General features: G+C 39.0%; 1 protein-coding gene across 4 annotated transcripts in view; it reads right to left on the bottom strand.

The window, feature by feature from the left end:
* The window catches only part of LOC107663111 (glutamate receptor 3), a 150,663-nt gene that overhangs the window by 103,633 nt on the left and 30,005 nt on the right, over positions 1 to 17,025 (bottom strand). For all 4 annotated transcript variants that reach the window (XM_016453269.1, XM_016453267.1, XM_016453268.1 and 1 more), the window contains exon 3: positions 7,634 to 7,873. In XM_016453269.1, coding sequence (XP_016308755.1) covers positions 7,634 to 7,873 — 240 coding nt within the window. The remainder of the gene's footprint in view (positions 1 to 7,633; positions 7,874 to 17,025) is intronic.

Below are 17,025 nucleotides of genomic sequence, written 5' to 3'. Positions count from 1 at the left end.
TTAGTTTGGGTTAAACAAATACATTTTGCTTGGTTGGAACAGCAGCTACGCTAATTATGTCTCTATTTGTTTCTCTGTTTCTGCTGGGATTGACATCCCGTGCTAACTAGGATTTACACAAGCTTCAGTCTGGATCCAGAACACCTGAGAAGAGATGATGCCAACCCCTCAGAGGACCTCAGATGATGCCAACCCTAAAACAACATACAGAACTACCAAACTTTGCTATAAGTTTGATTGCATCATATAATAATTGCTGTTAATAGTGTTCATCGTCTGTTTGATTACGTCTTTAATTGATTTTCCATACATTTCTGCCATATGTACATTAAACAGAAACTTAATTTGCTGTAAAGTTGCTTTGCAACGATTTGTGTCGTGAAAAGCGCTATACAAATACACATGAATTGAATTGAAATTGAATATATGATATTATTATGAGACCCAAATTCAGGCTAAGAGTCTTCTGATTTAAGTGACTTGCAAAGAAAGAAAGAAAGAAATCAATGAAAGTTTAAAGCTAATTCATTTTGTTATCCTGTTCTGCGTGATTATAGGGTTAGTTGCATTTTATTTTTTGTAATCACCATTGTTATCCACTGCTTTTTACCCTGTAAGAACTTCCAATAAGACTTGCAGCCCAAAAAAAAAAAAAAAAATTCATGTGGAATTGAATGTGTTGCATACTGTACACCATTTTGTGTGTTCATGACATGTTCTTGGTTGAAATGATTGATTTAGTGTTTCAGGACGGAACTTGAAGTCATGCCCTGATTAGCCTGCATATCATTGACTGGACTGTATGATATGCAGGCACTGATTGGGGTGCAGATGTTGATGAAGGTGGCCTGCAGTCTTCTCTCTCACTCTACAGACACTAGTCATGCAGATGATGAGGTATATGCTGCTCTGTACCTAAATACATAGCTGGTGGGTCTCTTTTACGGAATGTCACTTGTCTTTCTTTTCCAAAATTGCCAGTCACAAATGTCAAATGAAAGAAAAAGTGCTTTCATACTGTAAGAGTGGCCCACTGGGATGCTTTTCTCCTCTTCTGTTTCCAGAAGAAAATATTTTCATGGGATTCACAGTTCATGAGATGGAATTGAATTTGAATTGGCCACACCCCACAGGATATAATGACAGGAAGACGAATTCATAGAATTAAATGTAAAGAACTTTAACATATTTTGGAAGTGGGGTCATGGAACCCAATTTCATGAGAATCCATAAGTATTGCACAAACTGGCAATTTCGTATGAATTCATCTGATTTGTACGCAAACCATGAATGTCCAAAATTCTATATCCTTGCTACCCAAAATTTATATTAATTTCAAATCAGTACTTGAATTGGATAATAATAATAATAATAATAATAATAATAATAATAATAATGTGCATGACACTGGGAGGCAACAGACAGCATCCAAAACACAACATAAAGAAACATGGAGGTGGCGAGAGAAAGGAAATACAGTACACATGTGAGATGGAAACAAGGAAGAAAGCATATTAGAAAGAGAATTCAAGCAATATAGTGGCCATGATGAAGCCTGAGAGAGGGAGAGAGAGCCACCGAACCCCATAAATCAAGTGGCAGTGAGTGTGCTGAATCAGGGACACGAGGTAAGGTTGATTGTGCCTGCGAGAGACAATAAACCCTGTAATCATCCGTTTCTGCTGCACAAGCCTGGCAATTATCTGCCCATACCTGACCGCCACTTCAGAGAGGGCAAAATCCATTTCACTTCTTCTCCATTGCTCCCACACACACAGCTTCTTCTCTTTTACTTGCATGCATAAAGTGGAGAAATATATTCATACCTCAACTTATGTCAAGGAGAAACTTAAAGTCTGCAGGAATAAAGAAGACTTCTAGTGTCATTTGATTGGTTTCATCTGAAGGCCAGGAACATAGTCTGCACAAGTATGCAGATGCAGGAATAAATGTTTACCCAATGCACTGCAAAAACACTCTTGCCTTATTATATATCATCCAAAAGCTGGCAACTTAGAGAGGAAGACAGCTTTTTAGAGGTGAGTTTTTAGGAACTAAATAGGCCTGAAACGGAATGAATGAATGAATGAATGAATAAATTAATGTAAAATGAATGTATTACTGTTTTGCAAAAATCATAAAAAAAAAAAAAAATACACTGTATATACATATATATATATATATCCTCTGAAGTGATATTACAGATTATTTCAGACACATAACTCAAACAAAGCAGTATATACTGTTCTGCTCATAGGTAAGTTTACCTACAACTAAATGCCAGAAACAGAACTTCAAAGTATCTTTAACTAATTGTAACCTGGCAAGCAGTAATAAGTTGCACTCATTGTTTCGGTTTGGTACCTTGTAAACATGACTTTGAATTGTCACCCATGCATAACAGTATTTGACATGAAAGAGAAAACCGTAGAACCAAGAACTGTACAATCAAGCTTGCTTTGCGAGATGCTTTTTGTTTCGTCTCTCATGTGTCATCTTCTCACTACCTGTCCTTTGGATGGGACAAATAATTACTTTTATTGAGTTGATGGATGCCGGGGGGCAGATGGAGGTTCGCTATTATCCTAGAAATGGTCCTGTAGCAGTAACACAGATTTACTCCTAGTAGATTCATAGTCAAATCTAGTGAATTTTTTTTCTTTTTTTAAATGTAATATACTTTTTGGTTTATATTAACATACTATTTAATTATTAGCTAAAACAGATCATAATTTAAAGTAATTTTAAGTTCAGCTTCAGTGAAAGCAGTGATATCTGAGTGGGTGAACTGTTTACTTTGTAAGTAGTCTTTCCATTTCCACCAGTTTGACCCATTCAGAATGATTTGCAGACCAAGTGTGACCAATGAACCAATATTCCAGAGCCTAATGAGCCAAACATAGCATGATGGATGCACTACTTGCTGTCACATGACTTTTCACCTGTGTCAGGTTGTTCCTCCCTCACATTCACTTCACACTACACGTGCTCATACTATCTAATCCTACCCAGGCTCATTGTCAACTTTTAGTCCTTTTCATCTAAATTTTGATTTACAGGGCCAGAGTTTTAATTAAGAAAGCCTAATTTTCTTACAACATTATGTTATGACTTCAAAACAATTTTAACATGCTATGAGATTTGCATTTGTTAACACTATCAGGTAGGTTTAGGGTTGTGTTTGGTGTAGGGGGTTTGTTACTTCCAAACACGATGGAGCATTAACCTTTTAGTGACACTCCCTGAACATTCAAAGTCTGAACTGCTGCAATACATACCTGAACCAAAGTAATAAAAACGCAGCAATACGTGCCTGTACCAGCGTAATAAAAACGTGTCATTGTTGCATATTGACCGCGAGTTTTAGCCCCACTCACTGGACATTTCACTTTGAAACTGCAGCGAAAGTGCAATAAGGTACGCAGTATCAGTGTTGCAGAAATGTAGCCACAAGCACGTATTTCCAATGAGCCTGGGTTTATCTAATCACATATTTTGCAAAATAAATGTTGTTTTTGTACAGCTGATTGTTTTCTTTTTAGGAGGCACTGCCTTCCTTGCCTCTTCAAAGACATGTTCCTGGATCCTGTCAAACAAACATAGTGCTAAGTCTATCCCACATTCTGTCCTAAACTAACACCAACAATCAAAGGAATGTGATAGGCCCCAACCCTAACCTTACCCTATTGATCCATAAACATTTCTTACTTGGCTGTTATTTGATCTTGGAACTAAAAAAAAAAACTGTACTTAAAACAGCTAATGAAAAAATAATCCTTTAGATGGAATCAAATAGCGACCCATGCCAAAACTAATAAACATTTTTGGCCAGCATCTCAGTTGCGTACCCATCCATGTCACATCAGGGTCATGTCATTTGATGTATGTGTCCATGTGATGTGCCAAGTGTCAACTTGACTCAAGGTTCCTGATGAAGTGCTTTAATAAACTCCGTTAATCCTCTCCTGGGGTTCCAGTAATAAGGATTACATTTCACTGTTGCCTTTAAGGGAGGGATGCTGGCTGGGTATGAAGCTTAGCTTAAATCTAAGCCAATAATCTGAGCGAGAAGCTATAGTGTTTTAATGCAACATAATTGCTATGCTATGAGTTTGGTTGTCTTGCATTAGATGCAGGTACCTGCTGTAATTAGTAATAATTTAGGCTGTCATTATGACACATTAATTTAGTTTTCATTATTAAGTTCATTATTAAAACTATAAACGCTTTAAATAATGCCCCTTAACCCGCATATAAATTCCTTCATAAGCCATTAGATAAATCCAACCCTGAAGTACCACCCAAACTTGACAGACACCTGTCTATCAATTCAAAACTTCACTCGTTTCTTATAATACCATACTGTCTTGTAATCTTAATTTTGGGACTTTTTCAGCAAATATTGTTATATTGTGTCTATATATGTAGTGCAATGTCGTTAATAATCAGGCAGCAATATTGTAGTATCTGGCAGTATCTGGTTGACAGCCCAACACAGTAGGAGGCCACCCATCAGAATACATATAAATGAAGGAAACGCAGTGCATATCTCCTATTGTGGCTCCCCAGTGTGGGAGATTTATGGATTCTGTAAAAAGACAGGTGATAGATACCCCATTCTGCAGGAAGCACCGATCAACAGTAGTTGTTTTTGTATGCTTTTGCACAATTATGGCTACAAACTCTCTCTCTTCGCTTCTATACACTAAAAGGGTGTGTTCCACTTCCTTTTTTATGTCCTTCCCTCTCTAACTTTGTATTGTTGACTTGGATGTACATCATTGCTTTTGTTGCATGAGTGCTTACTACTGGCGAAACCCTTGCAATGGGCTGAATTGGAACGTCCTAAGCCCTTGACCACTTGGAATCCGCTATGGAGCTGATCTATTGTTTAATTGTCTTCCAAGGGGAAGGGCTTAGGGAAGTTCACAAGTGTGTGTCTAAAAGTGAAGTGGAACGCACCTCTAATCTGAATGTGATTCACTGAACAAAAGAGAAAAAAACAAAAAAATATACATAGTTAAAGTTTGAATTTCTATCGATCTCATGATAGTGTCATTACTGTGAATTCTTCTGGCGACAATAACTGTGTAGTGAAAATCTGGTATTGTGACAGTCCTACATCACATCATGTATGCAATTAATGCAATTTGATTAAAATGCCAATCAATTTACATAATGTCCTTGGTTACATGTCCTGGAGTTTGAGAGATATGCTAAAACTGCTCTTTGTATGGTCTTTTACTGAACTGAGAAGCTCCTTGGCAACTTAAAGGAAATGACCTTTAAATCGCAGTGAAACAAATCCAGGCGGAAGCTGCTATGAAGGACACATAGGGATGGGAGGGCGGACTCAATGAGCTCTCTGAGCTAGCGCTGTGTCTCATCTAATTAGGGATGCATTTTGCAGGAAAAACCATTGTGAACCCAACCGCAGGATGCTAGTGGGCTTTAATGGGACCCGAAATGCCAGTGTCACCGCCTCAAGCTTGTGTTCCGCCATGAGACGCTTTGACTCATCACAGATATTCCTCAACAGAAAGCACTTGAGTTTAATTAATTGCTCAATCCATCTGAGATGAGCAATGGGAAATGATGATTTCCTTGCTAGTAAATGAATGGTTAAATAGGACACGGTGCAGAAAGGCGAATGGTGGAACACCGAAACGACAGCACAGATGTTGTGACTGCCGCAGAGGAGTTGACTGCATTGCCATATATAAAGTACAGGAAGAGCAGAATCATTGGCCAGGTGTCTTCTGGGTCAAATGGAGATTGTGACCTCTTCATGATTAGTAAACACAAACCATGGCCCAAGAACAGGTACGCTCGGGGGAGGGGGGTGATGAGGCATCGGCACTGCTATGGCCCTGAATTTTAATTTGGTAACAAAGACATATTAGGATCCTATTGTTTTACTGCCACTCCTAATATCGTCCGTGTACTTATAAGAAATTCAAATTATGTCATTATTTACTCACCCTAATGCTGTTCTAAACGCGTGTGGATTTTTTTTTTCTTCAGTGCAATACAAAAGGAGACGTTTGGTGGGATATTCACACTGCTTTGTTTTATACAATTAAAGTGAATAGGTGACAGGTGCTGTCAAACCTCAAAAATGACAATAAAATCACAGTAAAGCACTATGATAGTAGTCCACATGACTCTAACCAGACATGACGCAGCACCTATAACACAAGATTTGTTAATCAGAGTTTTTTTTCTTTTTGGTTGCACCTCCTTTTCTGTTGGTAGAGCACCTCTTTTTGTAGCTATTTTAATCAGAGTTTTTGTCATAACCAGTCATGCCAGCGATACGCGACGAGCAAAGGAAGATTCAATTTCTGAAATGCTATTTCAGCGATGTTGTGGCCGACAGGTCAGGGATTGATTGTTTTGTGTAATATTAAAATAGTTTAATTTGAGTTTGTATATAATTGTGCATGCTTTTGATTATCTACGATGGATGATTTGCCTCAGATCTTGAAAACAGCTTTGAATGGCATTTAAACAAACAATATATTTCATGAAAAAGACTGTATCAGTCAATGAAAATGTATTTTGAATAATGTTTTTTTTTTCAATTGGATCAAGTACGTCCATTTCAATGTGAGTGCAAGACAGCAGTGCACTTGCAGAGAGAGCCTGCCCACACGCTCTTCTGATTGGCTGTCATTTGTGATTTGCTGGAATCTTATCACATTGCATCTGGTCAGACATTAGGCGTGTTCGACTTCGACTTGCAGCCATTAGTCACTGATAATCTTGCTGTATCTCTGAAATCTCAGTTGTATTTCAACATTACAACATGAACTATTTATTTATTTATTTATTTTTTTTTATGAATAATCTATTTGTTTTTGTCTGTTCCTCACATAAACCTATTGTATGGCTTCAGAAAACTTGTGCTATACAGGGTACAAGTTGTATTGACTATCTTTATGGTGGTATTTCTTTTCTTTTCTTTTCTTTTCTTTTCTTTCTTTCTTTTGAACTTGACCAACACAATCTAATGGCAATCCGAAACTATTTTACGTTTTGTTGAATTCATACAAATCTTATCTGCTCACACCCCAGTGATGGCTATGTTTAGGGGTGGGGATAGGGGTGCACCTTCATGCTTTCTTTTTTCTAATGTTGAATTTTTTACAATTCACATTGTATGAATTCATATACGAAATTGCCACCTTGTAATATCCTCTGAGACAGAGGTGTGAACCTTCTTCAGAACATGTCTCTTTTTTGTCTTCCATGAAGGAAACATGGACTTTTATGAACTGTTTGAAATCAATAACCCTGTGCAAGTCTAATGCAGATAAACTGTATTAGGAAAGTAAGGTGAGCTATTTAATAAGTAAAGTATTTTAGGGCCCCAAATTCGTCTATGCCGCTCAAAACTGGGCCACATCATTTCTAAACTCATCATGTACCCAGAGATATCTGGACCTTTGCACCAGTACTGCAGGCGCTCTATCCAGACCCCAAGGACTCAAATGGGGCATCCATCCTCCATCATGCCCTTCTCCTTATGTGCTATAAAGCCAGCAAAAACAATTAAAATCAGCACTAACTGTTTATCTCATCTAGGCCGAACATTTCACTTGGTGTTTCACAGGTAACTAAGAGGACTTACCTCTGTCTGTGTCATAGAGGTAGACAAACTTGTTCCACTTATAGTGAGACAGGAGACTCAGGACGGCGCCCTTCAATGGAGGGCGCATCTGGATGACAAACTGCACGTCGGAGTCGATGGGGTAGCTGGGAGTGACGAAGGAGGTGTGGAGGGCCCCACAGAAGGAGGTCAGCGTGTTCATGGACTTCTTGTCATAGAAGCCGAAGATGGCATACACCCCTCTGGAGAACTGTGAACAAACTGGAATCAGAGCAAGATAAGTTTGCTTAGTTTGTTTATGACACAGTAAACAGTAAAAAGTGGCGAAAAACGCATAAAGCATTATTCTAAACCAATCCTACCAAATGGAATCCAATGATGTTGGCAAGTGAATAATCGCCATAATAGGAAAATCTCTACAAACATGGACATTTGTTTTGACTCCATGAATATGAGTGGAGAAATAATTGCATTTTTTTTCCAGCAGATGAAAGTGCTGCAATGCGTGTGACAGTTAGAACCCATCAACACACTCTTGTCTTAAACAAAATACAAAACTTCACGTCTGATTGGTTGTTCCTTATTCTCCCAAAACACTTGAAGCAAATGAAGCATAACTATGCACATCTCAATGAATCGATAACATCCAATTACTGACACAGAAATGTAACGGTTTGCAGAGAACCTCTCGTCTGAGTTATTTACAATATTTAGCCGGGGGCAACAACATGGTTAATTTCGTATATTTTAACTCTTAAAAGATATTTAAAAAAATGCTGATTGCAACAAAAGTTTTAGAATTTTACAAATAAATCATGGAATCTGTGGCTAAATTAACAGAATGTGAGAAGAGGCATCCAAACTGGTTGACCAGCAATATTGATTTCTTTTTTTTCCAGCAAGTTCATAATTCACAACCGGCTGATGAAATTATGTGAAAAATGCCTAGTTACCACATGTAGACACAAGTGGACTCCTACAAAACATTAGGCTAACACCTCTGCACTGCTTACTTCAACAATGGTATGACTGGTAATTTTGTAAAAGTACCTCTAAAAAGTCAATTTAAAAAAATTCTAAATATAGGTGTTTTAAACAGTTTCAGCCCTTTGGCTGACTCCCACCAGACTCAACCTCTGAATTAGACAGCTCATCCCTTCAACCACAACCTTTCTCTAAAGTCCCGCCCTTCATAGACATGTCAGCCAACCCGAATGTGCAAAATTATTCACAGGCAGAGACCGTTTCTCACCCCGGACCGCGATTGTGCCCTCGTAACGCCACTACTCCCCTGCTCCTCTAGAGGTCTGTGGACGCCAACAGATCAGTCAGTTTATTGGTATCGGATTTCATATCCTCCAACAAATGTAACATAAAAACAAAGCATGGTCTCTTACTGTCTGCATCAAAGGTGCTTGATTAGAATAAGCTACTAAGTGGACCAGATTCTATGCTAGTAATCAAAAGTCTAATCAGGCTAGTGAGTCCTTGTCTTCTCTATTGCTCAAAAGCTGGTCATCCATAGAGCTGCATTACTCTGGCACATATGTGCGAAAACTGGCCTGCAGAGGAGTCACGATTATACTGTGTAGAGGCTAGTTATGCCGCCCGTCTCCTCACCGGCTCTGTTGGTCTTCAACATTTCCCACAGTTTACTCTTAATTTGGTCCAGTTCTGACACAGCCTTTCTCCTGAGGGAGAGGAGCTGGCTGCTTCCCTTCCATCAGTTGTCCTGGACTTATTAGGACAGGCTTTGATCAAACTCAAACCAAATACATAAATTATGTCAGATGCCTCTGTCAGCTCTCAACTCCAACTAAATCCTGTTGGTGTTGGCCTGTCTACCCCAACAATCTGGATGTTTCCCTAAGCTTACTTGTTTGAGGCCTGGCACCTTTCTCTTCCTGAAGATCTCTCTTATCAAACCATAACTCTCAGTATAGCTTGGTCTACAGGCTAAGTTTGGGTTTTCCAAAACACTAAGTGCACACAAATAGTGTTTAATGTTTTCCCAAAAGCATAATCTAAGTATTACAAAAATTGTACTACTTCATTTAACAGCCTTGAACTACTCTTAAGACCATTAATTGCAATTTAATTGGTGAAAAAGGACAACATAATCAGTTGGACGATATTGAACAATATGTTTTCGAAAAAGGACAACATTAATGCAACTAGTTTACTGCAAGAGAACTCTACGCTATAAATAAAGAATAAAAAACTGTTTCACATGCATGACTCATTTCTTAATTTACTTTGCAAACAATTGGCTATGACTATAAATCTTAAGAAACATGAGACCCTGCAATATTACATATATGATGTCTTTATGAACTTTTTGAAACTTCAAAGTTTTGGCTGAATGAACTTTCAATTGATGACAGAAATTTCTTGGGTTTTATTAAAAGTCTTAATTTGTGTTTTGTAATTGAGCATACGTCTTATGGGTTTGGAACAACATGAGGTTGAGTAATTTTATTTTTAAGTGAACTAACTCTTTGATATCCAAAGAGCGTGGTTTGCAACATTAATGGGACAGCTGGCATGAGTGAATACCTCCAGGGCCCTTCTTGAACATTTCTGAACAATTCTTTTTATCAGTGTGAAGTACAGTGTTTGTACTCTGGTGTTGCTTCATTCCTTAAAGTAATTCCATGAGATTGAGACAAATCTCAGTGCTTGGAGTCACTATGAGCCCTGTTTTGAAGCGCAAGCATTGCCTCATTGCTTTTCATTACGCAGAGAGTCTTAGCGTGTCACGTTACATTTTGATAACATGTTTACTCTGGTGGGCGCGGTGCATGCAGCTGTGCACATTGCAGCTCAGGGAACAGTGCTAAGCAATGTTAACGGCTCTCTGAATGGCTGAAAGATCCTTCCTCAGCCCCTCCATCTTAACCTTCTCGCCCCCGAGCAACTAGCGCTCTCATTACAGGCTACTCGTCAAAACACGTCGCACCTTCATTCTGCTAATCAGGACATTCTCTGCACTGCAGCAGGAACGATGCATTTCCACATGCCTGACTGCTCCAAATGACCGTGAGGCCACTGGTGTTGGAATGATAAGGACCATTAGAAAAGACTCCATCCCAACGGCTGCATTTGGGACTGAAATAATGTAATCGCAGTGTCATGCACTTGAAGCCATCTTTCGCCACCATGATTGTACATGGCCCAGAGACCTAAAGCGCATCGCGGCAAATGTCAGAGTCGATCATCCAGCTTTCGGTATTCACTGTCCTCTTCTGTCCTTATTCCTCTCTCTCTCTTCTCGTTCTACCGCTTCTGCCTTTCCACCCACCCCTACAAACACCTCACCCCCAAACACAACACTCTCACAGGAAGATAGTTCTCTGGGGGTTTGAGCAAGTAATTGTATCTGCTCTTGTGAGGAGACATGTGAAGTCCTTCAAACTGTTTATTCAAAATGCCTGCTGAAAACAAGTATCCCTGTCCTCCTAATGAAGCATGCTATCGGGATGTGTCTTTGAAAGACAAATGGTTTCAGATTATGCATCCTCTTGCATGCACACACGTACATTTTCCGCTGCATTTATTGCACTGGCCACAAAACTAATGTTCACATTTCATAATGTATCTTTTTCCATTTGGCTGTTTATAGTAACACACTGGCTCATTACAACAGATGTATAGCATTTGCAATGCATTGCCTTTGCACTGCATATTGTACATAGGCAGCATTCCAAGCAAAATGGATCCAAATACTTGACTTATTCTGAATGTCTACACAGGCAGAAACTCGGAGACATAATTTACATTTAACTGTTAACACCAGCCTCCTCAGGATTGTGCCTAGTTGCTTAACAGTGCTGTCTAGTAAGTCACTCACTAAGGTTTAGAATAGAGTCATTGTGTCTTTATCTCCTGTCCAAGGGTCATGACTCACCGCACCAATTCCAAGCTCCCCGCCCCCCACACACACACACACACACACACACACACACACAATGCACCATAAGTCTTCTCTAGACCCTTCAACCTCAAGGGACATCAGCAGTCGGTGTAGTCCATGACTAATCAACTAGTCAATATCATGGTTATGTGTCCTGATCTTTGTAGAGCATCACAGACTGAAAATATTAATGGGCAACATAGTATTAAAAGAATCACATTCAAATTTTGATAATCCCAAGCAATGATTGTGTACAGGAAACACAAAGCGTACTGTTCTTATATAAATAATCTCTGTTGGGAAGTCCCAAATGCAATGTGTGTGGTAACACTTTATAATAATTTTCATTGATAAATCATTAACAAACATTATATAATGCTTAATAGATAATTAGTTAATGTATATTCAAAGAGTTAGAAATGTGTGACAATGTGCTTGTTAATGTTTGCTAACAAACTTATTAAATATTAGATAATGTTCAAACAGATCATTATTTCATGTAAGTTAAAATACTTACAAATGTCATTAAACGTTCAATTCCATATGACCAAGCACTTATTATGATTTTAACAGATGTTACAAAATGATTAAAAGCTTGTGTTAATGCACAACACATTAGCTCCTATTGAGGTGTGATACAAGTAAGGTTAGGGACAGGTTTGGTGGTTTGAGGTAGGTTTAAGGGATGGTTCAACCTGTTTATATTACATTGTTTAGATAAATATATGTGAGTATTTTCTTTAAAAAAGTTATTTGTTTTCCCCCGTTTATTTATGATTCAAGGAATATCCTGTTTAATGATATACTGAAGAGTAGTATACCAATGTGAGTGTTGAGGTGATAAAAAAATTTTTTTGCACCAAAATTACAATCTGTTGTGTCTTTAGCAAGAATTTAGCTAACCCGCCACCCTTTACACAAACCTTATTACATTAGCTAAAAGTCCAATGCCCATAAAGATAATAAATGATTAGTAATCATTTATAAACATTTACAGATGATGAATAGTTTCATCTTTAGCTTGGCTACTGCAAAAACATGAACAAATGATTAATAAATGATTAGTAAAGATGTGTGAATAGGGTAAATTCAGGTCTTTTGGGACACTTTTTGCCATTGAGATGACTGCTCATAAAGTTATTAATGATTAGTAAACATTTATAAACATTTGCAAATGATGTATAGTTTTCACTTTAGATTGGGTACTGCAAAAACATGAACAAATAATTAATAGATTATTTGTCAAGATGTGTAAATAGAGGTCTACATTTACATTAAATAATCAAATGTTAATCTGTCTACATTTACATTAAATAATCAAATGTTAATGTTAATTTGTGGCAGCTTGCATTTTTGTCTTATTTCAGCAATATTAGCAAAACAAACAACTATTTGCCTGAGGTTAATGCATTAATTTATTAGCCTTCATTAATTTGCATCTTGTTTCACAATATTCTGGAAATCACAGCTTTGTAATCATTATAAATATCTAGATACTTTCAGCCTTTGTATGTGTCAGAGAAAAAGAAAGGTCATTTTTACCAGAATATCAGCAATACAAGAAACTGCTATTTTCTCGAGTGAGGTAAGTTTTCATCTTATTCCCGTTTGTGGTGAATTCACTACAAGCACTATTTCAGCATAGCAGGTGTTGGAGAATTTTACAAGGCCAGTGTGACCAACTACATTGTGTATTACACAAAGTAGCAGGGCATATACGAAGTATACAAAAATACTTCTTCCACAATGACTGTCAGTCCAAACAGAGCAATGTTTTCATAGAGCCATGGTGTCATAGTGTCTACACTCTTAAATTAACCTATGAATGACTCATAGTTGTCTCTGCACATTAAACAAGAATTGGACAAAAAGACTGCATGCATAACCTTTAAATGTTATCTTTCCTTCTTAAAAGTAAAACAGTCTCTACACAGAAGAAGTGATGACCACCAATTCCAGCAAATAACGAAGGTGGACATGCTGTTAATTCACTTTAGCATTTGCTGCAATCCACTGTTGTAGTATTTGGTAGTATTCTGCTAGAATATCCAAAACATCATGCATTCTCCACAGAGGAAATGTATTACAAGAGCAATGGTTGCAACAATCTCCTTCTACTTCTTTTCCCCCTTGGGGGTTTATGACTGGGGTTGATGCATGTACAGCTTATGATATTCTGTAATTGGATTTCCAGAAAGCTGTTGACAAAGTCTCCCACAACTGCCTAATCCTCAATCAGCAGTGCAGCACTGAGCATCTTCCTATAGCTGGGTAGAGAGCAACGGAAGCATGCAGCCCAGAGATGCCATTGTAATATCAAATGGCATGAGGGGATGCTGTGGATTTACTGTAGCATTTGACACAGGGGAGAACATGCTATATCATGTAACCTAACACATATCTACTAGATAGTGTATCAGGTAATGAAGCCAGTGATAGTCCACTGACATTGAAATCCAATTACTCTTTCCCAGAGACTGGTGATAGTTATCAGTGTAAAACTTTCAAACATATTTTAGTAGTACCATGGTGTTAGATGGCAATACCATGGTACTGAATGATTATATTCATATCCCACATTATTTATATGGCAATCCAAAGCCCACTGTAATGCCATGGTACATTTTGTTACTGTCTTGTTAGTGAAAACATTAGCTTTCCACATTTTCAACTTATAATAGCTCTTATTACAGTTAAGCTTCCCCTTTGTTACAATAGCTGGTTATGTTATAAGTTGGCTATGTTAGCTATGTTTAGCTATTCTTACTGTATGTACAGTAGCTATATACCAAACAATGTGCTAATTTATTCAGCCGAATCAAAAACTGTTATAAACAGCTGTTTAAAAAAAAAAAAAAAAACACTTTCTCGCTACTACAAAGTGTAAAATGCTGTGTGGGCATTTACATTTCAGTGAGCACGTGCTTCCTTAATGATCAGAAGCTGTCTGAAATCACTGAATGAAACTGTTCACAGTTACGAGATTTCAGGGTAGTTTGTTGTAAGGGAAACTTTAATGCAATTTCTGTGACGTACACAAAAAGCAGAGACCTTGGATTGAGTATTTCTAGCAGCTAACTTCAGCATATCATGCTATTCGCCTCCGTATCAGAAGCTAGAGTGGGCAGCTAGCGTCGTTGAGGAGAGAGCTCAGGGGAAGTAGTCAAGGAGGCCATTTGCAAATCGCCTCTTCCTCTGGGTAACTTAGCTGTAGTTTCCAAGAGAGGCCATTTTCCAAGGGGAGAGACGAGAGCTGTGGGTGGTGTGTGTTTCAACTGGGTTTCTTGTAAAGCGGGATGAAAAATGGCAGCTCATGATGCATCATTCAGTCTCTCTCTTTCTGTGCTTTTCGCTTTTCACTCAGCCTCTCTGAATTCTTAGACTCACTCATATCAACCACATATCTATCCATCGCAGCCTCCTCCACATTACTGATGCTAACCAGCAAACAACTGACCGGCTCTTGTAATATAGCTTTCACTATAGAAGTGTTTTCAAATGATATGTAGGAATTCATGACAAGCAGTGCCTGATAAAAACCCAATCCTGGCAAGAAAGGGATTTGCATTGTTTGCTTGATTACAGGCATGAATTTAAAGCAAGTCTCCCAAGGCGCTCTCTTTTCAGCTCTGGTGTTACTGTCCAGAATAACTAAACAGGCCACGGGCGGGAGGGGAGAGGACTCTTTAACCTTGAAGCTATCATGTAAAGAATGCGCTCCGCTCCTCTCTACCTTGCTCTCAAGCCTACTTTCAGCCTTTAAGAGTAGAGAGTCCACTTTCCTATCTCAGCTTTCAGGAGTCCTTGCTGAGGTTGTAATGCTAGAGCAAAGAGGGACTCCTGGCCCTACTTCATTAAAGGCAGAGCCTCAGAATCCCTTTATTTCAGAACTTGGCAGTATAAATATATATCTCTGCATATCTTATGCCTCGCCTGCAGGCAGCCCGCAGATGTGTCTTCTAGGAGTAGCTCAGTGATCTGAGGTAAAAAAGTACCAAAGACCATGAAAGTTTGCATACCTCTACCACACACCAATGTACTATTGCCCTATCCCTAATCGCTAACTACCCCTAAAACAAGAGACCCAACTCCAGCCCTGATCCAAACCCCTAATCAACGAGGATGTTCTACTTGTTGAAAACCACTGCAAGGATGGTGGTAGAGAAATTCCCCCTCTCCCTCCTCCAAATCTATCTCAATGCTATATAGCACTGATAGTATATAAATTTGGAAGCAACCAAAGTCATCATGGGGTGAGGATGCCGTCGGCAGTGCTCAAATTATCTCATCACTGACACTGGCCTTCATTAACGGCATCCTTATTTGTCTCACACATCCAGCAGATCCTAGAGTCTGTGATACCAGTGGGCTGCACAGGGAGGATGAGAGCAAACGAAAGACAGTAATACAGATAGAGGAGGCGGTGTGTTCACAAGAAGCTGCAGCCCAGCATGAACAGCATTGGAGATGTGAGGGATGAGAAAAGAAAGACACACTGCCTATGAGAGGCCCTTGGGTTAACGCAGAGCCTGGGTCAGGGCCACAAAAGGGAACACACAGGTGATGGAAGTGGCAGCCACTCGAACACTGAGACAGCCAGAGTCTCAGAGCCGATGACTTGAACAGAAGGGAAAGACTGGCTGCCGTGCATGTCTGTGCTGCTTATTCTGTGCAACCAAGTTCCCAGGTCACCCAAGCTAGCATAAAAGCACAAAGACAGGCTTAGGAGCCATTGTCCCTTTTCAGATGTCTTTAAACAGTGCTTCACTTCTGACAGATCACATTTTTACCCTTTCTTTTGCATTTCCGAAAAGAGGACATCTGAACCAAGCGCACCATCGGGAGGTTCAAGCATGGAATCGCTCCAGATTGTCTTTTCAGTTTGCAGCTGGATCGGATTAGGGATCATATCCGCCTGGGGTGAACTTTCGGATCCACATGCAAGCCTAACAAGAAAACAATCCAGCTGAGGAACTTTAGGGGAAAAGCAGCGAGAGCCCACACAAAGAAAGAGGTAGAGAGTTATAAATAGGAGCAATGTGTCAGGCCTTGCATTTGCAGATTGACTTAATATTTCATTGCCTGTCACACAAACAGCCATGGACACATAACGGTAAGCTGAGAAGTCTTCCTACGGAATCTACCCACAGCTTCTGCTTGTTGATGTGCGAAGTGGCGAGAACAACTGCTCAAATGAACCATTTCCTAAGGAACATGGGATGAATGTGGATGAGAGAGCAGACATCCTGATTCTTTAACTCACAGACTTGATTAGGGTCAGTGCAACCCTTTTCAGTAAACCACAAACTCCAACAAGCAGTAAGAAAAGTACAACGTACAGTCAGCCAGACATTATCACAAACTAAACTTAGTAAAGTAGCACCCGTTTCAGTTACTGTACCTGGATGAGCATCTGATATAAAGTGTTGCCAGTGTTTAACAATTGTGAATATTAGGAAATATCTATGACCGGAGAATTGCCGTAACTGACCAATCAGAA

The sequence above is a fragment of the Sinocyclocheilus anshuiensis genome, unplaced genomic scaffold (assembly GCF_001515605.1).
Source record: "Sinocyclocheilus anshuiensis isolate Anshui unplaced genomic scaffold, SAMN03320099.WGS_v1.1 scaffold836, whole genome shotgun sequence".
Lineage (NCBI taxonomy): Eukaryota > Metazoa > Chordata > Actinopteri > Cypriniformes > Cyprinidae > Sinocyclocheilus > Sinocyclocheilus anshuiensis.
This window is presented reverse-complemented; position numbering and strand designations above follow the sequence as displayed.